A 26,163-nucleotide genomic window follows, 5' to 3' on the forward strand; every position below is an offset into this window, starting at 1 on the left:
TGGTCTCAAACTGGACTGTTTCTGCAGTGTGTTTTGGACCACAGTCTCTATTTTGGAGAAGAGGCAGGCCACATAGCGAGGATATAAATGCAGCCATTAGATACATGCCATATATACTTGACTATAAGCCAACTTCATGTATAAGTCAAGGAGAGGTTTTGGGACCAAAACTATGGATTTTGACAAGACCTGAAAACTTAGAGGCATGTAACAAAGGACCTAAAGTATGAAGCAAAGGGGGAAAATGCCAAAAAACATATAAAATTCCAGCAGGCATGTTGGTGCTCTATGGATGAGTGAACAGTGTGGGATCAGTGCTTCCAGGACAGGTTACACTCTTACCTTTCACCAGGGGATGATTCCTTTTTAAAGTAACAGTTAAAGCACAGTACTTACATTGACTCATGGATAAGTCAACTTAGGTTTTTGGGGTCAATTTCTGGACTAAAATTTCTAGACTTATACATGAGTATATACAGTAAATAACCAGGAACACAGGAGTAAAAAATAAAAGCCCATCTGAACTTAGGTCACCTGCAGATCTCCTATGGGCTCAAATCCAAAATAGAGAATTTCATGGCACATGACAAGTGATTGCTCCAATGAGAGCACCTCTAGATTTGGCACAAACAGATCACCTCCCCACTTTCCAGTAAAAGGTCAGCAGAAGGAGGTAAGTCTCTAAACAAAAATATCAAGGAAATTTCTTCTGTGGATGCAAATACTTTGGGTCTGGAAGAGTGGCCAAGATGCCTCTCACAAGGTCAGTCATGAAGATAGTAGCTAATCATTATGGTTTCTATTAAAAAGTACTGTAAATACTCAACTATAGGTCAACCTCGTGTATAAGTCGAGGGTGGGTTTGGGGGCCCAAATTATGGATTTTGATAAGATAAGTCGAGAGTTGCACATAACAAAGGATATAAAGGATGAAGCTAAGAAAAAGTATGCCAAAGAGTTTACAAAATTCTGGCAGGCATAATTGTTTGTGCTTTTCCAATCCAGACATTCAAAAAGGTCAGAAGTGGAGGAATGGTGAACAAAATAGAAAGGGTTGGTGTTTCTATAGTGCTCCTGGGATGGACTAAAACTCTCACCTTTTGCCACTCTACTCAGAGAGATAGTGGTTCCTTTTTTTGACCCATGGATAAGTCGACCCAGTTATTTGGGATCAATTTGTCTAAAATATTGAGACTTATACATGAGTATATACAGCATAACAAGGATGCTTCACCCAGCTTGTAACGGCTCCACAGAATAAATTCTCCATGGAACTTTTCCCCAACCCGCAACACAAGCATGCTTACTCTGTTTCTCCAACTCGTGCGCTGCAATGGTGGAGACTGGCCTTTTAGGGTTTCCACTCCGATATAGTTGCAATGCATCCAGCAGGTCAGACTCCAGGGTCAGCTCTGAGTCCCACTCATAGTTCTCATCCACAGAGGTGTTCTTCCTGGAAACAACCAAGGAGAGTAAGCATTTTATTTTGTTTGTATCCCCTTTCTCCTAACATGACACCCAAGAACTAAGTGTTAAGCCTAATGATGATCAAATGAAAGCCTTAGAGAAAGTTCTAACTGACATGAGGATTTTGGTTCAGAGATTCTGGGAGTCCAAAAAGCAACTTTTCAAAGATCTGCAAGAAGTTGTAGTCTCTTTCTTTTTATACTAGAAGTACCAATCTGTCAATTTTGTTTTAACATTCATTATTTAAAAGACACCAAGCTCTTCTCATCAAATGTATGAAGAGATCTAGGAAGACTGCTGCATTCTTAATAGAACTGGAACCAAATGACATTCTCTGTCTCTTTATACATGCAGTTAAAGAGGGAAAGCCTCACCTTGTGGGCACATAGGGAACAACAACTCAACACACACAACCTGTCTACAGGAGCGGGGAGGAGGGAACAACAGCCTTGTCCAAAATCCAGTACAAATGGTTTACACAATGCATGGCATTTTTACATGAATCTAACACAATCGGGACACATGGCATACGGCCATATCTACACTAAACTCACAACCTCAACCTGGGTTTTAAGAACTCACTGTTTTTGCTGGTGTTTGTATAAAACATCAACATTTCCTGCAGTATAGACAATGGATCTGGCCTGAATTCAGGAGGTGGGGACAAACTGCTGACCAGCAGCCGCTGCCATCTTTGTCATGCCCCGCCAATATTGTTGCTTGGGAGCTGCCCTTTACGAATGTCTGGGCCTGTTTGTGATGCACCTGGTACCTTCTTCTAACAGTGGCACCAAGGAGGGAAAACCCATTCCCTGCCCAGAATGACACTTACAGAAAGTTTATAGCACCGCTGCTGGTGCCCTCACAAGATGCCAGGTGCCTCACAAGCATGAAAAACCTTTCTTTAAATGTAATTTGGGAAGGGAGCTTTGACCAGACATTGGTAAATGGAGCTATCTGTCTAGGCTTTGGAGCTGACGGAGGAAAGGCAGTAGCGCAAGACTCATGTGCATGTGTCACAACTATTGCAGAGAAAACAGATGTGTGGTGGATCTGGGATGGGTATGGAGCATGCTGGATACTGGGTCCATTCAGACTTTTCCTTCAAGTGTAGACTCAGTTTGTTCCCTTGCAATCTGTTCCATTTAACTGCTGGGCCATGGCTGGACTTGTGTGATGGTGGGATGCAGGAATCCTGAAAGTGCTTCCTAGAAAAAGCCAGGATTTGTTTGGCCTGAGCCCTGACTATGTAGATTTATTCCACTGCATAATGAAAATCTGCAGACAATAGAAGAGATGTGATGGCCAAAAAGCCATTCCATCACTCATGAAATTTCATCTGCTCAGTAGCTTGTCAGAAATCTCCAATGGTCTGAACTGACACCATACGCCCAGCTCAGCATAAGACTGAAGGAGGCTGGGCTATTCCACAGAATCAAGCCAATTCTATTCAAGCTGACGGTCTAGATAACTGTGTCTGTGTTTAATAATGCTAGATAAAAGTTCTCCTCTCCATATGCACAGCTCCTCTCCTTTCAACCTTCTTTAAGCAAAACCAAGAAGCCTCTTGTTAAACCACTGTTTCCCATTTTGTATGAGCTTGGAAAAGAAGATTACCAGATTAGGAACACGGTTATTAAAACATGATTTAACATTCTGACTTATTCCAAAGCTGAAAACCACTTTCCACAAAACAGAAAATTGTGATTAGCTCAGCTCAAAGGGAGATGCAAAGTGGCTGCATGCATAGGCAAAAAGCCTCAGCTTCTCAAACGGAGATGTCATTATCCAAACAGTACGGTCTAATCGTGGTTAGACTGCTGGACCAGAACTGGTAAAATTTGGGTCTAAATCCTCTCTCAGACTTGGTGTTCACTGGGTGACCTCGGGATCAGAGAGCTGGCCAAAGAAAAGGAGCCATTTTAATAATCTAATTTAATAGACTTAGGTCCGTTACAGTGCGGACGCACAGCGTCCGCTACATCAAGATGGCGGCAGCCATGTGGAACGGCCGCCGCCATTTGTTACAGACAGAGTCCATAACAGGAGTAGGGGCGTCTAGAAGAGACACCCCTTTTTTAAACTGGGATGTCCTGGGGACGTCCCAAATGGCGGTATGTAACCCGCCTTACTTTATCTATTAAATGTAACATCCCCTCAGTGTAAGATAAATACAGTAGGCTCTCCACAGCCACTAGAGTTAGGGGCCCCCTGTGAAAGTGGGAAAACTGCAAATTCAAAACAAAGCAAAACACCACTCCTCATTTTTTTTAACCTGAAAGACCATCTCTAGGCATTGCTAGGTCTCCTAGCTCAACTCTGGTGTTCAGCATCTGCCATAAGTTAACTGTAGAATAATCATGCTGGAAGACCAACAAACACCTAGAAAAGTAATTTCTCTTGTAATCTCTATGTCCTCCCAACACAACTCTATGGTCAATTCCCAGCGGAATTTCTCTGGAGGACTGTCCTAGGGATTCCTAGAGACACCATATTCATCAAATCTACAAATGAAAGCCACAAAGGTGAAAGCCACAAACGTGGAGGGCTGACTGTATCTGCATGCATACGCTGAGCCATAGACTTACTGTAAAGCCCCAAAGCTTCCTCGCTTGGCCATTATGTGTTCGGAGAACAGGCATGATCAGAGAAGGTCTGGCTATCACCCATAGCCAGATACACAATGATGACACCAGCATTGAGATCCGTAGGGGTCCTCTGGGAGGGGGTCACAGTGCTTCTGGGTTCACAGTGTGTCTGGTGGTGTTGGGGGGGCTGCCAGAGGTATGTCCAATCCTGTCTGCTTGTTATGGAAAACTCAATGGCCATACAAGGCAGCTTCAGCGCTTTATAGTAAGTGGGGGCTTTGTGTACCGCACAGAGAAGAAGGGAATACCAATCCTTGCAGCACATCAAAGCACAACCATGGACATCAGGGTCCCTTTTATGTGCAGCTGTCCCTGACTAAATTCTGGCCCCACGGCCAAAATGAGGAATTTTTGACAGCTCCGTGTTTCCAGTCAAATTCTGGTATGGTTAAATGAAAAAACACCAGATCTGTCTTGAACTCCTATGTCTTCTCACTTTGACTTCTGCAATTTCATCTGTCACTGCCTCTCTCTAAGCTTATATTCACACATTAAGGTAAACTTACTGTATTTTGTAAAATAAACTTACTTTCTGTTAACACCCTTTACCCAAGCAGAATTTTCTAGGCATACATTTTTCCCCTTACACTACATTAAACTGCATTCACAATTTGGGTCAAGCAAAATTAAACTTAAGTCCTATGCAATGTTTGTTTCTTTCTCACATACACTGTCAGGATCCTGGTAGAGCCTACCATGAAAGTGTTGCTTTTGGCCTTTCCCCTTTCCTTTGTTATGCTATTGTTGATGCTTATACAATTGCTAGATCTGAGTACAAATATGTTAGCAGTGCACTATTACAAACCTAATGTTGCAAGAAAGAGGGGCTTGGTGGTGGTGAAGCTAAGGGGATATATAGTGTTCATACAAGGAAAAATAATCGCCCGGCTGGGCAATGAAGCCGGTACTGATATTCACCAAGGCCAGTCTGGTGGGATGCCTAAAAAGCAAGTATGTGAGAAGGTTGGGTAGTAGTGAGAGTGAATGCAAAAATGTTTTGGTTTATGAGTGAATGCAAAAAAAGCCTGCGAACCTACAGGGTGGGCTCACAGTTTACTATATGCTCGCACTGGGGATTCTGGTATTTATATCTTCAGAAGTCATACTATTCTTTGCTTACTGAAATAAAAATTTTGCTGTTAAAATACAGAAGGTTGATTTACTGAACCGAAGGGAGTGGGCAGATCCTGAGACACGTGCATAATATCCCTCTTGATATGTCTTCTTCTCACTTTTTCTGCAATTCACTGCCTCTCTACTTATAAACATTAACGTAAACTCACTTTTTAAAAGAAATCTTACTTTTTGTTAACACTCTTTTAGCCCAATTTTCCATGATGTTTTTGGCACATATTTACATACCTCTGGGCTGGACATCATCTCACCTTTTATTGATGGTGACAACAGACTCCCTTTTTGGTTTGCGCTCCTCTCCGGCGGAACTATTCTGCCAATTGCTCATTTCTGGCAAGGGTGAGCTGAGATAGCTGCTGGTCAAAGATGGTGCCAGTGAGGGGGGTCGCAAGAAGGACCCGCTGCCTCGGCCGCTGCTTTGGCTGGTTAGACTGCCTCTGAGCAACTTTTCAGTGGGGACAACAGCGATGGGCAACCTGTGTCTCTCGGGGGGCAGAGAGTCTGCGGGCAGCTCTGCCATGCGGAGCCAGTCATGCTCTGAGGGGATGGCTGTGTACACCAGCTCCGTCTGGCAACTGTCTGTGAAGGACTGGGAGGGTGACAGTGTTTGCAACCAAGGCCCTTGCTTCCCGGGTGAGGGCATTTCCAAAACAGAACTGAGGTAACTTGGGCAAACGGAGGAGCCTGGCAAGGCAGCTTTAGCTGGGCCTGCATCAGCGCTGGGGAGCTTGAGGAGAGATTTAGCTGAAGCTGGTTCCTGAGTGGAGCCTAAACTGGCTTGCATATCCATGTAGGCTGGAGAAGGAGTTTTGGCCTCATCCCTTAACAGAGTGTGTTCAGTGGAACCCAAAACTTCACAAAAGGCTGGCTTTGACGTTTGCTTCTCATCCTCTTCTCCCTCCTCCTCCTCCTCCACTGGCCAGTCGCCATCCACATTCATCTCCTTGAAGAAGGGGAGACTCAAGTACTGGAGAATACCACTTTGGGGTGAGGTATTTATTTGGACCTGACTACTTGGAGGGCTGTAGTAGGTTGGTAAGGAAGGACTAGCCATCTGGCCTAGTGAGGAGAAAAAGGAAGTGGCAGTAGCCAAATGCTCTTCAGAGCCCTGGGCCTGCTCTTTGGTCGACTCATATGGGGTGGTTGCTACTGGACTCATATTGACAATACACAGTGGTTCAGCGTCCTCCGTTGGGCTGCTGCTGCTGTAGTCAAAGTAGCCAGAGGCCTTAGCTTCACAGTGGCTTTGGCTGGCGTTCTTGGGCCTGAGAATGACATTTTTTTGCCAAATAGGGGCAGAGGAGACCTGCAGATAAGGCTCTGACTGGCATGGACTGCTCTTGGAAGAAGTGAAGGACAGGGAATATTGCTCCCTTATTGCTCCCAAATGTTCCTGAGGCCAGGCCTCACTCTGCACCACAAAACGTCCATCAGGACCACGGCAGATGTGCTCCAGTGGCAGTGGCTCCCCAACGTGGCTCTCATAGAGAGCGTACTTGGAACTGTTTCCTGCGTTGCCACTGGCAATATTGAGGCTTGGTTTGGGGCCAGGTTCTTCGCCCCACAGCAGGCTGCGGCGAAGGCTCTGGTAGGAGGGCGTCTGCAGCTTCAGCTTCACAATGCTGTCTGGGCTAGCAGTGCCTGTAGAGTTTCTGCAGGGGAAAAAGCCCAAATAGATAAAGTAAGGACCACGGACTTCATTGCAATCAGCTTACGCAAGGCTGCCCATACAGCTTAGAACATTGCTCTGTTGCGGTAATACGCCTCACCTCAATATAACCTTAGACCTTAAGATTAGATAAAGATTACACATTTTAACGCTTGCCCTACAGTATGTCCCTGCGTATGGAAAACTAGCATTTTAGGGAGAGAGAAAAAAAAGGCTTAGAATGCTTTTTCTTTACAAGCTATGTTTCTAATGTGTAAGCTAAGATTTTAAAAAGCCATGTAAGAAACAGAAAGCAAAATGTTTGGATTTTTTTACCCATACTTCTTGACCCGATATAGGAATTGTACAGGCTCTGAGAAAGAGGCTCAAACAATCTTTAGAAACAACTCATGAACGATTCCTCTGCACTGTAGAGTCTATTGTAGCAAATATATAGATAAGCACAAGTGTTGGGTTCTCTATATAACCAAGATGGCCTATGGACTGCGTACATGTGGTAATGGATTCAATATGCAGCTTCCCGAGAATCAGTTTTCTTAATAATAAGTTCCTGATCCTTGTTCTGAAACTGCAGTATACACAAATATACAGAATATCAGAAGATGGCATAGCAGGTGACTTCCTAGTATCCTCAGAGGAAGGTGGTACCAGTAAAAGTTATTTGAATTGTGGAGAATATGTCTCTGAAATGACAGAATAATGTAAAATACACACCTCCAGATGCCAAATTCTGCCTCTCCAGGGCATCCTGTTCCTGTGCTTTTGTATTGCTTCTGTCTCTTTGCCAGAGAATCCAAGCATATATACTGGGGTCAGGGAATAGACTGGTCTTCTTTTTACAAACACACATTTAAATGATCTTTTTGGACCAGACAATGGGGTCTGTGTCAGTATATTTAGTCAAGCATCATGTATATCCCACAGCGTGAAGCAAATGCCTGTGCGAAAGCCTCAGGCAGGACATGAAAGCAACTGTTCTCTCCTAGCAATTGGCGTTCAGTAGCACATCAGTAAATACTGAAGAGCAGGTATTTATCATGATCGTCCCTGCGCCCATGAGTCCAAACTGAGTCTAAAAAAGATAAGCAGGCCACGGCAGATAAAGCAATCCTAGCAGTTTCCATCTCTACCAGAAACAGACTTTTTGTAAAGCTAATTACACTTGATTTGCCTTACTGCAGCCCAATTCAAAACCAAGCCACTCTCAAAACACATTACATTACAACTGAGACAGCTCACAACATTATACTATTGCTGAGAAAATCCATCCCTGCTGAACCTGACATTCACGCTACTGCAAACTACTGTGAAGATTATGACTAAGGGGAAGTCTAACCAAAGTGGAGAGGGGAACATGGAAAACAGGTCTACTCCTTCCTCATGAAAAAGTCCCTGTGCTTTATCTCTATGAATCCTAGCTCCACTATACCACTGATTTTGAACTATCCTATATACTTAACTATAGGTTGACCACATATATAAGTCAAGGCAGGGTTGGGGGCCAAAATTATGGATAAGTCAAGGGTAAAACTTAGGGGCAGGTAATGAAGGATATAAAGGATGAAGCAATGGAAAAACAATGCCAAAGAACTTACAAAATCCCAGCAGACATCACTGTTTGTACTCACACTAAAGGCTGGATGGATGAGAAAATAGAAAGGGCTCAGTGCTTCCAGGGCAGACACTCTTGCCTTTTATTATTATATATAATAGGACTCAAAATATAGAACTTACATTGACCTGCGGACAAGTCGGCTCAGGTTTTTTGGGTCAATTTTTCTAAATTACTAGACTCATACATGAGTATATACAGTAGTCCGCGAGGACTTATTCTTTATTAATATATCACATGCATAATTCATTGGATATATTCACTGGCACATACTCTTGCAATGTACGCTTGTCTGAATGCAAACAGACCAGGGCCAAATTCAGTTGTCTAGAAACACATTAGAGTAAACAGAGCAGACAAATTTATTTATAAAAATAAATGGAGAAAGAAATAAAATCAACTTCATGAGCTCCCTTTCCTTTGAGCATTTCTGACCATGGGATCCCAGACAATATTTCTGTAAGCTTACAGAAATCTGCTTTCTTGAAGTCAAGAGTGATTGTCTGACTACATTTGACTTCCCCTTTCTTCTGTCTTTCTTCTGGGTAGGAAGATGAAGGGTCTAAATGCACAGGTGGTTATTTCATCTGTCCTTCCAGTGGAAGGGCACACTGGAAGGGAGAGAAAAACAGTGGAGATGAACAACTGGATCCACAGATGATGGTGCCGGGAATGATTTGGCTTCATGGAGGTCAACCTTTGGTAAGGGATGTGTTGCACCTCACACCAGTTGGCAGAAACGTTTTTGCCAACAGTCTCAAAAATTTGATCAGGAGGGCTTTAAACTGAGTTATGGACAGGGAGAGACAGTATTCTGGAGAGCAGGAGTTCATCAAAGACTGGAGATATTAGCCAACCTGTTATAGAGAGAACAAGGCAAATAGTGCAAGAACCAAATGGCAGGAGGGAAAAAACTTGACATAGGCAATTTGGGGGGTTGCCCATGGTCTGAGATGTCTCTACACTAATGCACAAAGCAAGGGAAATAAACAGGATGAACTTGAACTCTTAGCACAGCAAACCAAATGTGACATAATTGGCATCATTGAAAGTTGGTGGGATAAGTCTCATGATTGGACTGTAGTAACAGAGGGGCATAGCCTATTTCAGAGAAATAAACCAAACAGGAAGCAAGGTGGAGCCGCACTATGCACATTAAGAATGTGTAAACTTGTGAACAGATCCATGACTTAAATCCTGGAAAACAAGTTAAGAGCTTCTGGGTGAAAATTAAGCAGGAGAGAAGCAACAGGGATGTGGTGGTGGTGTCTACTACAGACCTCCAAGCCAAACTGAGAACTTGGATGATGGCTTCATGGAACAGATGACCACACATTCAGAAAGGAGAAATGTAGCAGTAATGGGGATGTCAACTATCCTGTTATTTGTTGGAAATAAGGTCCAACAAATTCCTCACTTATCTCGCAGAAACTTTCATCGCACAGAAGGTGGCAGAGGCAACTAGGAGATCTGCTATTTTAAATCTTAACTGAGAGGAAGAGGAAGGGTAGAGGTCAAGCTAGCTAGGCAGCAGTTACAAACCTGCAAATAGTCAAAACCATGAACATCAAACCCATGTATGTGGAGGGCCGACTGTATTGTTCCACAGTTGAACAAACTATCATTTAATAATTTGGATTAGCGGTATATAAATAAACAAATTATTATTATTATTATTATTATTATTATATTTGTTATACAGTTGGCCCACCCCTTCCGTGGGCTTGCCTTCCATGGACCTGAGCATATGCAGAAGGCAAGCCCCAATAGAAACAATGGGGCATGTGCAACACGCCATGCCATGGCAGTGCACCCCATTATGCTCAATGGGATTTGAGCATACGTTCAATTCCCCTTACGCAGGGCGTCTGGAACGGATCCCCTGCGTAAGGGCTGGTCGACTGTACACACAAATATTTATTACAATTATCATTTATATTTCCACTGGGATTTCTTTTTGGGGGGGGTGAGTTATGTTTTCTATCCCTTTCCTTTGTTGTGTTATCTAATCTGCCTTTGCCATCTGAGGCAACTGTCTCTTCCTGCCTAATGGCAGGGCCAGGCCTGCAAGGCAAGCCCAACAGCACCAAATCATAACCCACCTTTGCCTAGGGCTCTTCCTGATGACACTACACACTGTAGTAGTGTATATTCTCAGAGCCCTTTTAGCTGCCACACCACATTTAGGAGAACAGCAGGAGACCCTTCCATAGTCAGTGCCTAAGGAGTAAGACATGGTCTGCTAAATCCCACAAACCCCTGTACAGAGTGGCAGAACTAAAGTACCAATCTGACAGCAGTATCACATAAACAAGATTTCCACAACCTGCCTGCCTGGATATTGGATTACAGCTCCCATAATTTATCCTGTATGGCTGGTGACCATTCTGGATGGGGGATAACAAGTGTTGCAGTCAAGGTTCAAGAAATCTGGTTCATCTTCAGCTACAAGAGGTATTCAGCACCAGTCGTGCCTGGTCTTGAACTATTTCCAAGATTTGCTAGAGCCTCCTGTAGGTCCCTTGTGGACCTCTCATCAGGGCATATGGTTGGCCATTGTAACAACAGTATGCTGGACTCAACCGGATTTTTCAGGGCAGGGATTTTATTAAATTCTTGATAGCCATGAGAATTAGGAACAGAATGTCCATGTTCTTAGTCTGTCTGTAAATATGACTTGCTAGGAAGCAATAGCAAATATAATCCATTGCCTCATGTCCTGCTTGCGGGATTCCCAGAAGCATCTCTTTGACCAGTGAGAGGAAACATGCTTGACCAGAGAGACCTTTGGCTTCATTCAACATGGCTTTTCTTGTGCTTGCTTCAGCAACATGGCTTTTGTTGAGTCTGTATATTCTCAGAGGTACTGTCCTTTCTTTATGTCTGCTGTATGTCTTTGTTTTTGCTGACCATACTATGAACTATTGCTGAATAACAATTTTCCAGTACCACATGTCCTCAAGTCAACTTTCCCAATGTGTGGCCTTCAAAAGGTTTGGACTACAATTCCCATCAGCTCAGCCAGCACTGTTAATAGAAAGAAGTGGTAGGAGATGGAATCCCAAACATTTGGAGGGCAATCACATTTGGAAAGACTGCAATACCCACTGCAGTGGTTCCCTTCCTTTTATTGCAGCCTGTAAAAAAAGGCAGAGCAGGGCAGAAGCAAACAGCAAAGGGCAGGGCTGGCATGAACAGGAGAAAGGTGACTCCATGCGATGGCATGACTTACTGTGAAGGTAGAAGCTTCTTGTTGGGGGAGAAGACGATTGATGTATCTGGAAGGTCATGAGAACACAAAGGGGAAATCATATGGAGAGCAACGCAAAAAAGCAATGAAAGGGAACAAATGGCTGCCAGGCTGTTGCCCCCAGACAGATGCAAACATGCACATGCACAAATAGACATGCTAACCAGCTTCAGCCTTGCCCTGTTCCCCATTTTCATCCTGCTCTGGATCCAAGGACGTTCTTACTTAAGCATTTTGTCATTGTGCCTTGCAGTTTTTTGCCTAAAATTTTGATTTATGGCCCATTCACAGAGCACAGAAGGCAGAACTATATATCTCTGTAGGGCAGGTGGCCCTCCGTATCCACGGATTGAAAATATTTTTTTTTTAAATTAAAAAAAGCAAACCTTGATTTTGCTATTTTATATAAGGGACACCATTTTACTATGGTATTGTATTTAACAGGACTTGAATATCCATGGATTTTGGTATTCACAGGGGTGTCCTGGAACCAAACCCCAGCGGATACCAAGAGCCAGTCACTACTAAGTGGGCACAGAATTCAGCCTCCTGAGAATCCCACATTTCGCTGAGAATAAATCCTCCAGTTTCTAGTCCTTACTTTGCAGAATTATGCAGTAATAGAAAGAAAAGGTTTTTATTCTTGCTGGGTGTTCCTATGAAATTGTAGAGAGGAGAAAGGAACAGCTGAATGATAAAGAATGGCATCTCCATTATAACGGGGAACAGACTGTTGTCTATAATCTAGTAGCGCAGTTAACACTGAACTAGATGACCCAAGCACTTGATCTTCCTACATATTACTTCACACAAAGCATGAGTAGCTAATTGAACTCACAGTCACCAGATAGTCATTGCCTCAGAAGGCTATAAAAGGGAATGAGACACATTCCTAGAGGAAGGGAAGACTCTCTAGCTATTAGTTACGGCATAAATATATATGCCTCCGTGTTTACAGATAATACACTGACAAATACCAGGTTCAAAATAGGAGAGAACGAACAGGAGAGAATGTGGCAAGCGGGTGTGAAGTGGAGCCTGTTCATTTATCACACAGCTGTGGTTTTGTGGCAACAGCAATTTCTATGCCACTTATCATTGACCTAAGTACTCCCTAAACAATTTACAATGTATAAGCTACTTGCTCCCAAGACTCATTTTAGCAACCTATGCAAGGATGCAAGGCTAAGTGGACCTTGGAGCCCCTGTCTCCAACTGGCAGCCACTGGTTTCCATGCTTAATCCATGCTCCACTTTTTGATGTGGATGCCACAAATGACTTAGTATCAAGCTATCTAGAAATGTATCAACCATCTATGACATAAACAATGCACTCAGATCTTCAAAGGAAGGATGAGGTGAAAAAGGTGGCCTTATAAGACAGAGTCTTCTCAGTAGTGGTCCTGGAACAACCTGCTCTGGCAGTCAGTCTTGCATACCCTTCTGTCACAGAACATGGAAGTATTGTGTAACAAGGACTGACGTTGTGACAACGTGTTACCTTTGCTGTGAAAACATTACACATATAATTACTGTTGATTGCTGATGTAGTTTCATCTTCTCATGTAGTGAGGTTTCGTAATTATATCAAAAACACTGTTGGGTCCTTTGAGGAGAGCCTGGGGTGTTTTGTATTTTTCAGTACTTTCTATTTCTATTTTCTTGAATAAGCAACTAAAAGTAATATGTCAGTAATGTATCACACTTGGGGAAGTCCAGCTGAAATGACGCTGTGATATCTCATTCCAATACAGCTCTGTTGCAGGAGAGGTGCTAGATGTGGCATCCTCCACCAAAAACATCTGAGGAAATAGACTTAAGTCTATGAAAGGTCATGCTGCCAACTTCTTTCTACCAGTTAGTCCCAAAGGTGCTCCAAGATCTCTCTACATACTAATTCTACAGACTAACCTTTGAATTCCATTACTTCTACAATTACTTCCAACTGTCCCCAGCTAAATGGGATCTTCTGTAGTTTCAGATTATCCATCTGAGAGCCATCTTTTCACTTCTTCAAGATCTATGTCAGGATGTCCATGAAAAATCTTATCACCTTCTCATCCATCTTCATCCCACCATCATTCATTCTGAATGAAGATGGACAAGGAGGTGAACCAGGTTTTGAAGGATATCCCGGCGCAGATCTTGAAAAAGATTACTGTATATATTTGACTGTACGTTGACCTTGTGTATGAATCGAGGGCAGGTTTTGGAGCCAAAATTATGGCTGTTGATAGAACCTATGCACAAGTCAAGGATAAAACTTAGGGGCATACAGTATAATGATAAAGTAGAGATAAGGATGGAAAGGATGAAGCAAAGGAAAACAATGGCAAAGAACTTACAAAATTCCAGCAGGCATAACTATTTGGGCTCACACTAAAGGCTGGATGGATGAGAGAGTAGAAGGGAGTCAGTGCTTCCAGGGCAGATTAAATTCTTGTTTTTCACCAGAGGATGGTTTTATATATGATTTAAAGTACAGTACTTACACTGAACCGTGGATAAGTCGACTCAGGTTTTTGGGTCAATTTTTTAATCTACATTTCTAGACTTATACATGAGTATATACAGTACAGTATACCTTTCTGACTGATAAACTGTGACATCAAAAGATCTCATTTAGATGGGAAAAGTTGGAAAGTGTTACCATTCATTTTAAACAGGGGAGATTTAATTATATTTAACTTAAATTACAATCCAAAAGGCTAAAACTTGGTCCCAAACTAAATGAAAACATCTCTGGGTAAAGTCCTTTGTCTTGCCACCCACAAATCCAGTCAATAGACCTTGGGGCAGTCCACACAAACCAAAAGACCTATGTTCCCCCTGATCTCTTGTATTTCTAAAGAAATACAAGAAAGATTTGGAAGAGGATACTGATGGAGGAAAAGAAGAAGACAAGGACTCAGACCACAGTTCAGAGGAAAGGAAGTGTAATGGAGAAAAGGTTCACCCTCATAAAGAGAAGATACTGGCATGGACCCAAATAATGTTAAAGCTCGATGGTGGATTTAAAATGTGTCTCCTGGAATATATGACTTGCAAAATCACCTCTGAAATCTTTCAGAAAAAAATCTATAAATATTTCATGTTCCTGTTCTTATCATACAACATTCCAGCTTTTGGTTTGAACTTCCCTTTGAACTGATTCCATTTAGAGATATTTTGATTGTTCTTTTTGCCATATACTACTTGTCCTTTTTAGTCTTAAACAGTAAAAGAAAAAAAACAGAAATGTTATTTTAATTATTTATACTCTGATATTTAAATCACCTATGAAATGTGAGTAATCATACAAAAAACACATTAGAAGTATATGTGAGGATAAGCCTTCCAAAGAAAGCTAGATGTCACAATCCAAATGTGCATGTTTTCCCATTCTACATAACCAATTTTCTTTCACTCATCTACTTAGAAGAAAGACCATTTTCCAATATGCCACCATCAGATATGTTGGAATAGAGTCAATGTCCATGCTGGTTTGAGAGACAGAATGCTGTAGTCCAGCATTTTCGAAGGGTGCCAAGTTGAAGGAAGGTTAATTTAAAAATAGAGATACTAAACAGCAGTTTAGAGCCAAGGCCTTGAAAGCAACATCCATAAACTGAATGGAACAGGATACATGAAGTGTACCAAACCAGTATACAGACACGAAAAGCAAAGCTACTTTCAATCACACATTTACACCTATAGGGTAAGACAGCTGTGGAGAGAGAGAGAGAGAGAAGTGTTTTATTCCCCAAGACTCTCTCTTAAATACGTGTACTAAAAATCGTATTTAGGCAACCCTGAGAAGGAGCTGCCTCTTTTGCTCACCAAACTAATTATACTTCTGGAATACCCCCCAACCAATCAAAGTGATGTATAAACAGGGCTGAATCAGTGAAAATGGCCCTTACGTACTTGAATAACATTGGGATCCTCAGAAGGCTGGATTCTCGACTGAACATACTATATTTGGTAGCGGCCCCGAAACCAAGAATTGGGTTGCAACCACCAGTCCTGGACGGGGTCACACTCTCCTCTAGTGACTGCGTTCGCAGTCTGGGGGTGCTCCTTGACTCGTCGCTCCTGATGATAGATCAGGTTAATGCGACGGTCAGGAGCGCCTGTTATCAGCTTCGGCTGATACGCCAGCTGCGCCCTTTTCTGGAAGTAAGGGATCTCGAGACAGTTGTGCACGCGCTGGTAACCTCACGCCTTGACTTCTGTAATGCGCTCTACATGGGGCTACCCTTGTGCCTGGTTCGGAAACTACAGCTGGTTCAAAACATGGCAGCCAGGCTTGTGTCAGGAACATCCAGAAGGGACCATATCACTCCGGTTTTGAGGTCCCTCCACTGGCTGCCTATTGGTTTCCGGGCCCAGTACAAGGTGTTGGTTATTACCTTTAAAGCCCTAAATGGCTTGGGTCCAAGCTATCTCAGAGACCGCCTCTTCCCATACAATCCTCCCCGCGCTCTCCGGTCCTCTGGGAGGAACTTGTTGCAGCCTCAAAAATCGAGGCTTGCGGCGACCTCCCGGAGGGCTTTCTCTGTTGTCGCCCCTAGGCTCTGGAACGGCCTGCCGGATGAGATCCGTCAATTAACATCTTTGGACAGCTTTAAAAAGGCTGTCAAGACGGATCTCTTCAGGCAGGCCTTCCCAGACTGAAATATCCCGGCCTCAGGATCTTAGGATTTCCCCCTCCTCAGTAATGTCTCCAAAGCCCCCTTTTCTTTAGAACTGAAGTTGCAGTGGTTTATTGGTTGGTATTATTTTGTTTAATTTATTGTTATTTTAACTAGTTATTGTGGTTTTAAATTAGATATGTTGTTTAATTACTTTTTAAGGGGGGAGGGAAATAAACTGTTTTTATGCTGTATGTTATTTTAATGCTGTAAACCGCCCGGATTGGTTCGCCACAGGGCGGTATATAAATAAAAATTTATTATTATTATTATTATTATTATTATTATTATTATTATTATTATATTTGTAATTGTACTTGCATTGCAATGCACTGTCCTCTAACTCTTTAACTCAGTTCCTCAGAGCTCACAGGGAATCTGACATTTCATCAAGCAATTGGGGGGGGGGGGGCTCTTGTGGACTACAGTTCCCAGAATCCATCAGCCATAGTGGTCCTTGGCCATGGTCCCTACAAGATTTGGGGAATCATAGTCAAAAAGGACCCCCCCCCCCAAAGTTTTGATTTCATCCTAGAAAACTGAAAAATAATTACTCCTGGTCCCTGTTCCTTGGCCTTTCTCTCACGGAAAGAACTGGGAACACAGAGGCCAATTCTAAAGAGCTTTCCTTCCTTTCTTCCTTCTTTTATTTCTTGATCCTCTTGACACCACAGATATTTTCTGCCCATGCTCCCCCTCCCTCAGTGTTACCTCTCTGGCTGTTTCATGACTGCACCTCCTCTTGGAATCCTTCATCACGGCTCTCATCATTATCCCACAGCTGCCAAGCTTTCATTACCTTTGCCAGCCTCCTTACCTTGCCTCCGTTTGCGAAGACGGGCAGCTCGCCTATGGTTCATGATGCAAGCTGCCATGGTACTGAAGATAACAGCGGTGCTGAGAAAGCAAACACCCCCAATCACTCCAGCGAGTACAGGCTGAGGCAGGAGCTCAGGGAGCTGGGTGCGGGATGGGTATACCTCCATGCCTGGTAGGGAGAGAAAAAAGGTGGCAGTGGAGAGGGCAGAAACAAGGCAGCATGGTGGATTGGGTAGTATGCCTGATTGGGATTTGGAAGGTCCAGGTTCTATCACTACTGAACCATAAAATTCACTTGGTGATCTTGGGACAGTCTAACAAGTTGTTGTGTGGATAAAGGTGAAGAAAAAGAAAAACGGAACATTGGTTCTTGCCTGTGATATATCTCTTTCCGGCAGATAAGGGAGGAACCTGCCATAGCCTGGGTTATTCTCCTCCCACTGCTCCATATAGACAAGACAAAGAAAGACCTTCTGGTGCCTCCATATGGGGTGAGTTAACCCTAGCTCAGTCACCATAACAGCCGAAGACACAGATGTTTCAGAAGAAAAACCATTTCTTAAAAGTGCAGAACACACAGAACTGGCCCAAAGGCAATAGCAGAAAATCTAATCTGCTCTCCCATAGGCAGGGCTACCATGATCTTGGTGAACACCATGGGCATGACAGTCTGAAGAGGAGATCCTTGTACTTGTAGTGATGCTTTCTGTGTACAAAGTGCAGGAGCAGTGATGTAGCTGGTGAACAGGGTTCCCTTTTTGGGTCCCTCTGCCATGGATGTTATGTTATGTTAGGGTATAGACTGTTAGTGTGTAGAATGCTTTGGTAATTTGCAGGTGCTAGTGTAACTGAACACGGGAATGTAGAGGAGGTGGCAGAGACAGACATCCAAGGCCGGCTGGCTTGGGAATGGAATGTGTGGCTGGAATGGGTGATGTGGAGGTGATAATATTGAAACTGCTGGTACCTGATCAGTCTGAGCAAAGATTGTCTTCCTGTGCTTACTGACTTTAATAAACGCTTTCTGGTTGCTCTGTGAAGTCTGGTTACTGAGTTAAGATAAAGACACGACATCACACTGGGATGTAGAAGTATACTTCCAGTAGATCCAGAGATGACAAAAGGTCCCCTGGTTGGACTGCCTCTAAAATGTCCTTGAGCACTTCCATGTGAAAGCACCATTTTTGATTAAATGGCTCACCCCCAAGGTTCAAGATGGCTCCCCATGTGCCATTCTTCTTAGGCAGAAGAAAAAAGGTGGAATACCAACCTCTGTGCTTATGAGAGAGGCACCTCTTTTATTGATCCAATTAGTGATTGATGGCTTTCTGTAGGGGGCAGTATGTCTATGGCTTTTAGGACTTGGGGGATTTATTCTTCTTATTCTTGTGGAGGGTCTCAAGTGCTCTGCGGGAGAATTCTATCTGGTACCCATGTCTGTGTCCAGCACCCACTGAAGTATGGGCGGCATACACCTACTGGCAGGGTGGCATCAGTTCTGCTGCCTCTGCCATTGTCAGGCTGAAGGCGACCTGCTGGAAATGAACGTTGGTGCTTGGGGAGAAATCTCCTGCGTCCTGAAGTTTCTGAGGTCTCTGGACTGGAAAGAAGAACTGTAGGAAGGATACAGTAAAATGGGTTCTGCAAGCAGGCAAGAAATGGTGCCCCTGCCTAAAGTGCTTGTGATCCCTCCTTCTCTCCAGGACTAGTACTTTTTTTCCTGCTTCTTTGCCACAAAGACCAGCTCCAAGGACTCCTCAAAAAGTTTTATCTCCACAAAGGGGATGAACACCAGGTTCTGTTTGGAGTATGCAATCAGAAGGTCTTTCTTTTCCCCACCAATCCGCACTACACAAGGTTCCTACCTTAGCTGCTGGGAAACCATATGTACCCTTGAAATTGCTGGGGCAAAGTCCTCACCATAAAGTAATGAATAAACAATGTGTTATCTCAGCCAGTCTTTAGGGTATTTTAAAGTATTCCAAGTTGTGTGTGAGAGGGAGAGAGAGAGTGTATGCGTATATCATGTTTACTAACTGAACAGATGTTTAAAATACAGCTTTCTACTAATGGGCTTATGCTGTATGCTGCTGCTCGCTTGTTGCCAATATGAAAATAAATTCACACTGAGTCATGCTTAGAGCAAACACACTGCAGTCAATGGGATTTAAGTACACAATAACTTGTCTAGCTCATTTCTTTTGTTCTATTTCATTTCTATTGTTGAAATATTGTTGAAAATATTATTCTATTTTATTTTATACAACCTACAGAGCATTCTATAATCAATATTATAGCAGGCACAGATCAAAAGCAGACAAAATCAATGCAACACATGATAAAAAACACAAAGCACTTTAAAAACAGAAAGTAGAGAAAAAGAAACTTTGAGACAGCAAAACTGATATAAAACTAAATGCCAAAGAATAAAATGTATGGCACTAAACCATTATATAAGAAGATATTAAAGCAAGTGTAAAGTAGGCCTCTGTTGGATTGTAACTAACCATAATAATAGTTTTAGAAATGGCTTCTGAGCACAGTGGTCCTGCAGCTGTTATGGCATACAATTCCCACAATATCTTGCCATTAGCTGGAACTGTTATTTTGTAGACAAAAACATCTAAATGGCCAATAGTCCCCTATTGCTGTTCTAACGCTCCTGGTAGAGATTGAGACCCCAGTGTATAAGATTTGTTCCACACTGCCACAATCTCCAGACCCTACCTGTTGTAGAAATGTTGACAGTGTTACTGGGGTCACTGATGTAGTTGCCAGCAAAGGCCACCAGACGGAATTCATAGAAGGCATCCTGTATGGGATAGAGAAAAGAGAAATCAGAGCTATTTTTATTACTATTATTTTATTTTCTTATATCCTGCCTTTCTCCCAATATAGGGACTCAATACAATTTAAAAACAGTATGGTATTACTGTATATACTCGACTATAAATTGACCTTTGTATAAGTCGAGGGCAGGTTTTGGGGCCAAGGTTATGGAGTTTGACATGACCCGTGGAGGGCAAAACATAGGGTCATGTAATGAAGGATGTAATGGATGAAGCAAAGGAAAATAATGGCAAAGAACTTACAAAATTCGAGCAGAGATAACTATTTCTGATTGTACTAAAGGTTGGATAAATGAGAGAGTAGAAGGGGGGGGTCAGTGCTTCCAAGGCAGATTAAACTGATGCCATTTACCCAAGGATGGTGATATGTGTGTGTGTGTGTTTTAAAGTACAAACCCGAAAAAACTTTCTTAACCCGAAACAGTTTTTTTAAATTAATTTTTTTCGTATCCTGAAAATTTCGTAACGTGGGTAATTCGTATCCCGAGGTACCACTGTACAGTACTTACACTGACCCGTGGATAAGTCAATTAAGTTTTTGGGGGTAAATGGGGTCAATTTTTTAAACTAAATTTCTAGACTTATACATGAGTATATATAGTAAAATATAGGTGACTTGGCTGTTTTATTGTGTGTAAATTGGATATTATTGTTGTTTTGTGGCTATTTTACATTTGTAATCCTGCCTCAATCCATTGGGAGAGGTGGGAAAATAATAATAATAATAATAATAATAATAATTATTATTATTATTATTATTATTATTATTATTATTAAATATAAAATTTAAAAACCAATTAAACAATTTAAAGAGTTAAAACAGCTATAAATTAAAATATAAGATGTTTATATGTTATATTTTATATGTCTTTTATGTTATATATAAAAGGTATGCTGTTATTGCTTCACAAGATGCAATGCAGGAAAATCTTTCCTGCTACAATTTAAACAAGGCAAACTATTCTGCACCATCAATTCCAGTTCTGGGAGGGAGAGACCTATGCAGGCCAATAAAGTCAATAAAAAAGATCTTCAGCTCATCCCCACTTCTGAGATTTACACACATTTCTAAGCAGCCACAAGGAACAGAACCTTGGTTGCAGATGCCATGCAACTTCTGTTAGGGACTTGTAACATAAATGCTGCTTTGAAGCTGGATTTCAACCCCCTTCCAAACCAACCTTGATTAGACCAGGCACCAGGAGCTGTGTCTTAGAGCTAGGAATGGACCCATCCAGCACCTCCCAGCCTCCCTGGTCTTGTCGTAGTTCCAGTGCATAGCCAGTCAGGGCCACAGAGTATTGGAAAGGGGGTTCCCACAGCAGCAAAACCCCTCTTGTGGTCTCATTGGCCATCAAAGACTGGGGCGGGGAAAGGAAGATCTGCACAGTAGTAGTCAAGGGGTCAGGTGGCATGGTGCCTGTTGGGAAACCTGAAAAGAAAAAAGAACGGTGGGGTGGCATTAGTGAAAAGCCTTTTTTTTTTGGGAGGGGGGGGGGGAGGAATATTCTATTTCAAATCTGAAAAAATCCCTTTCAAATTCTTTGATTGAGATTTCCTGCATGGCAGGGGGTTGGACTGGATGGCCCTTGTGGTCTCTTCCAACTCTATGATTCTATGAAGCATTAACCATAGCAGTACTCCACTTTCGTACAAGTTTGATGTATCTTCTAAGAGTTCCTACCTGATATATTATGTCACTCTTTTTCTCTAATCCCTCTCTTCTTTACTTTTCTATCACCTTTCCCAATATTTTTATAAAATTTCACAATTTTATTGTCCAATGTTTATGAATGGTCCTTTTGCCTTTAAGTTTCCTTGTGCTCCTATTCTCTCATTCCTCCTACTCTCCTCCTTGGAATTCTCTCTCTTTTAAACAGTTCCCTCGATATAATAAACTTCTCCAATGTCTCATATTGTTCGTTAATAGAAATTAACCAATATCAGGAGGAGGTCTTCTCTGTGTCAGATTGAGGGAGAAAAAAATCTCGCTGCTTTGTCTGTTCAAGTCTTTATAAAGGTAAAGTTTTCTATAAGGTTCTTGGCTCTCAGAGCTCATACTTCTCACCAGAAAGCCTCAACAACAAAAGGCAAAAAGTAAAAAAGAGAAAATATAGGGACCAAAAGAAAGAGCCCGCTTCCAGAAAAATCTTATAGTAAGTAGTAAGTAGTATATTATTTTACTCAGTTAGGCCACTTTAATAATAAAACTAATATATCCTGCTTTTTGTTAAAAACAATCAAAGCAGCTTACAAGAGTTAACATACATCCATATATACAAAATATCCTCCCTTAACAGACAATTAAACAATATAGAATTTCTTGAAGCTGTCTAAGTTGGTGATTTAATGGATCTCGTCCTTCAGGCCGTTCCACAGGCTGGGAGCGGTTGCAGAAAAGGCCCCCTGGGAAGTTGCAGTCAGTCTAGTTTTTATAGGTTGCAATAAATTCTTCCCAGATGTTTGATGAGCCACTCAAATAGTCAGACAGCTCTCGTAAATATTTTTGTCACTATTTCACCCTAGAGCCTAAAGGTCCTAAAGAGTAAAGATATACAACTGAGCACTCAAGTTAGAATTGTCCAAACCATTGTATTCTTCACCACCAGGTATGGATATGAGAGCTAGACAATGAAGAAAGCAGGTAAGAAGAAAATAAACATTTGAGATGTGGTGTTGAAAAAGTGTGCTGAGGATACCATCAACAGCCAATGGGTCCTTGAACAGATCAAGCCTGAACCCTCCATGGAAACCAAGATGATCAAACTGAGGCTGTTGTATTTTGGCCACATCATGAAAAGGCACAACTCATTAGAAAAGATAAGAATGCTAGGAAAGGTAGAAGACAGTAGAAAGAGATTGGCCCTTGCAGACTGCACACGAGATGGATAGACTCAATCAGGGAGATCATGGGCCTGAATTTATAGGACCTAAGCAGAGCAGTGGAGAACAGGGGGGCTTGGCAATGTCCCATCCACAGGGTCACCATGAGTTGGGGTTGACTCGAGGGCAGTTAATAACAACAAGCTGCACTGCACAAATGCAACAAAACTGTTAGGGAACTGAAAAAGTATGTATCCAGGCTCTGGCAAGAGTGTTCTAATGTGCACCAGGCACTCCTGATGAGCATCAGGCACGGCTGAGGCACCAGTTCTGATGTGCATCGGGCAACTCTCATGCACATCATGTGTGTTAGTGCTCATTACATATTGGGCCTGTTGTGTATCAGTCACTCAACTGATTACAATTGTGCAATGGATACCCATAAACTGTAATGTCACAGCAGCCCCTAGGTAAATATGGGCATCGCAAAAACTATTTAGTAGCAATCAACATAGGTATGGCATGTTTGTAGCCTCCAACTTGAGTGCAAACTACATTTGAACTTTGAATGCAGGTTTTAGCCACTGAAGTGAGCACAAAAGAAAGAGAGAATAATTGGAACATTTTAAAAGGAGCGAAAAAGTGGGATGATTAATAGGGACTGTCCCTGCCAGACTGGAATTGTTGGAGAATATGAGGGGGCTGCCACAAGTTGCATCTCTCCTATTCTATGGCCTTTGGGCCCTACTACTTAACATTTCCTCCCCTTACATGTGTTTGTGGATGTCTATACACATACATCTTGTATACTCAAGACTGAGCCTAAATCCCCCGAAAGGACAGGATCCAGTCTGTTTTTGGAAGCTAAGCAGGGTCAGACCAGGGAGGCTGCCCAGGAATACCAGTTGCTGTAATCCACTGCTTAAGCTTTCTAATGTTTTTTTTTTTTAATCCCCAGCATACCAGTAGCTGGCACCATATTTATGTCTATTAGGGATTCCAGGTAAGAACTATCCCAGGACTTGAAATTTCTGGACCAAACTCTGAGATCTCAGGATGATCCCTTATGAGTCATTAGAGGTGGACCCTAATGATATACACAAGGGGCAGCCCCAATGATGTCATTAAGCATGAAATACTAAGCATCAACCACAGTTACACAGAGTGTGCCATTCCAATGTAGAGCACCAAGTCAAACAGATGTGGACTACATATACACTTTTCCAAGACAATGCTCTCACCCTTGGTGGATGGCTTTGGTGTTGTTGTGGCGTGTAAAGGAAGCCTGGGGCTCACCCCCACCTGCCCACAAGTTAACATTAGTACAAAAACGTAACTAAGGATTCTGTATGGTGTTGTATGGGAGCAGGTCAAGGTGTGTGTGTGACACAATGTGATTACTGCATTAGGTGACACCAATCCTAGTGACACCACTGAGTCACATGCTGAATTCCAGTCAACCACCTTATGGTACATGCTTTTGTCTACTTTTTGAAGAAGCTTCTGAAGAGGCTCTGCACCTCATGAAATAGGCTCATGAAAGGTTATGCCACATCAGGTGAGTTAATCTTTACAGTTTCAAACAACTCCTTGTTGTGTTTGCTACAACAGATTAACATAGTAACTATCTTTGTGCAAAGGGATCTTGTAGCACCTTTGAGACTAACTGAAAGAAAGAAGCTGGTAGCATAAGCTTTGTAGACATGACACTACTCAGGTTCAAATCTATGAGTCTGAGTCTATGAGTCAAGTCTATCCACACCATCAAGATTACAACACTCTTTTTACTTTAGGATGGGAAGCAGCACTTTTGCATAGCAGTATTGCACAGCTTTATGGTGTGGGAGAACCACCTTTCAGCACTATATATAACTTCCACAATTGTAGTTCCATTTGACAGCCCTATAACCCCCCTGACACTAGAAATTAGCCCAAGTGAATGAACCGCCTACCAGGTCGCTGCAGAGAACCTCTTACCTAGTGGCACAATGGTGACAATCTCACTGAAGGGCCCACTACCCAGTTTGTTTTGGGCTAGGACACTGAACTGGTAACTGGTGTCTGGCTGCAGGTTCTCCACTAGGATATGGGAGGTCCCAACAGGCACAGGCACTGAGACCCAGTCATGGTGAGGGCGACTGAGGTGTTTCAACCTGTGGAGGGCAACAGAAATAAAGTGGCAGCAGTCATTTAAAAATTAAAATAAAGTGTTTGAATCTGGGTAGAGAAAACACATGTGGCTTTGAAACAGAAGGCAGAAGAAACGTGTGTGTGCTCTTGGAGCGAACATGAAATCAGGATTGGTCCAAAATATTTTTTTGTTCAAGGACAAAACAGAATCTCCTTTCATTTCATGTTCAAAAGCCAACTACACTGGCAATCCAATTTTCAACAGTGAGATACATAACTTTCAACAAAACCTCAACACTGGTGAAGGGACAGACTCCTCCACTGCACCTGAAATTTATTAACAGGGGTATAGCAGGCTGCATGGCACAGAGATATATCCTCTAATAGAAAGGAATGACCTGTGATCTCCTGTCACCCAGAATTTCCTGTCTAAGGCACTTGCTCCATTTTGCTTAACCATAGGGCCAGCTCTGTAGCTAATCGTTTAAAGAGAGAGAAGATTGCATAACATTCAAACACCTTAGGACTCACAGTGGTGTGTACCAGATGCTAAATCTCTGAAAGTAGCCACCATCGAAACCTGGATCCCAGGTAATGTTGACTGCCTGCTTGAGTGGCAGCAGTGAGACGTTGGCCACAGTGTGAGGACTGGTACCTAGAATTCAAAATACATAGGAAAAGAAAGGAGGAAAAGTGAGGCTACAGCAGCAATGCTTAAAGAAGGGTAAACTTGATAGTCCTTTCCATCCCTTCCAACACTTAAGATTCTATAATTTTAAGGTGAAGACCAATACAGGAAGAGATTTTAAGGGTGGTCAAATTTACATGGAGACCATGGATCTTCTTAAAATTAGTTTTGTCAGTCAGGAATTGCAACACTGTATACTAAGTCAATTTGACAATCTAGCCTATCATTATGTGTTCCAATTTGGAAGCCATTCTCAAAAATGTCAGGCAAAGAGTGGCCTTTCCCCACCACCATTTATCTGATTCTTTTTTAGGTCTAGATGCTGGGGTTTGAACCTGGGACATTCTGTATGCAAAGCAGGTGTCCTGCTACTGAGTACTCCTACTCCTTTTGTGGTCCAA

General features: G+C 42.4%; 1 protein-coding gene across 2 annotated transcripts in view; it reads right to left on the minus strand.

Moving 5' to 3' along the window:
* IGSF9 (immunoglobulin superfamily member 9) overlaps positions 1-26,163 on the minus strand; it is a 68,032-nt gene that overhangs the window by 1,086 nt on the left and 40,783 nt on the right. For both annotated transcript variants that reach the window (XM_089483559.1, XM_089483557.1), the window contains exons 13-20: positions 25,606-25,729; positions 24,922-25,097; positions 21,303-21,553; positions 20,000-20,084; positions 17,271-17,441; positions 11,763-11,808; positions 5,501-6,901; positions 1,308-1,453 (exon numbers count right to left, since the gene is read on the minus strand). In XM_089483559.1, the coding sequence (XP_089339685.1) occupies positions 1,308-1,453; positions 5,501-6,901; positions 11,763-11,808; positions 17,271-17,441; positions 20,000-20,084; positions 21,303-21,553; positions 24,922-25,097; positions 25,606-25,729 (2,400 nt within the window). The remainder of the gene's footprint in view (positions 1-1,307; positions 1,454-5,500; positions 6,902-11,762; positions 11,809-17,270; positions 17,442-19,999; positions 20,085-21,302; positions 21,554-24,921; positions 25,098-25,605; positions 25,730-26,163) is intronic.

This window comes from Sceloporus occidentalis, unplaced genomic scaffold, assembly GCF_023333645.1.
Source record: "Sceloporus occidentalis isolate IW3139 unplaced genomic scaffold, rSceOcc1.0.p SCAF_20, whole genome shotgun sequence".
Classification (NCBI taxonomy): Eukaryota; Metazoa; Chordata; class Lepidosauria; order Squamata; family Phrynosomatidae; genus Sceloporus; species Sceloporus occidentalis.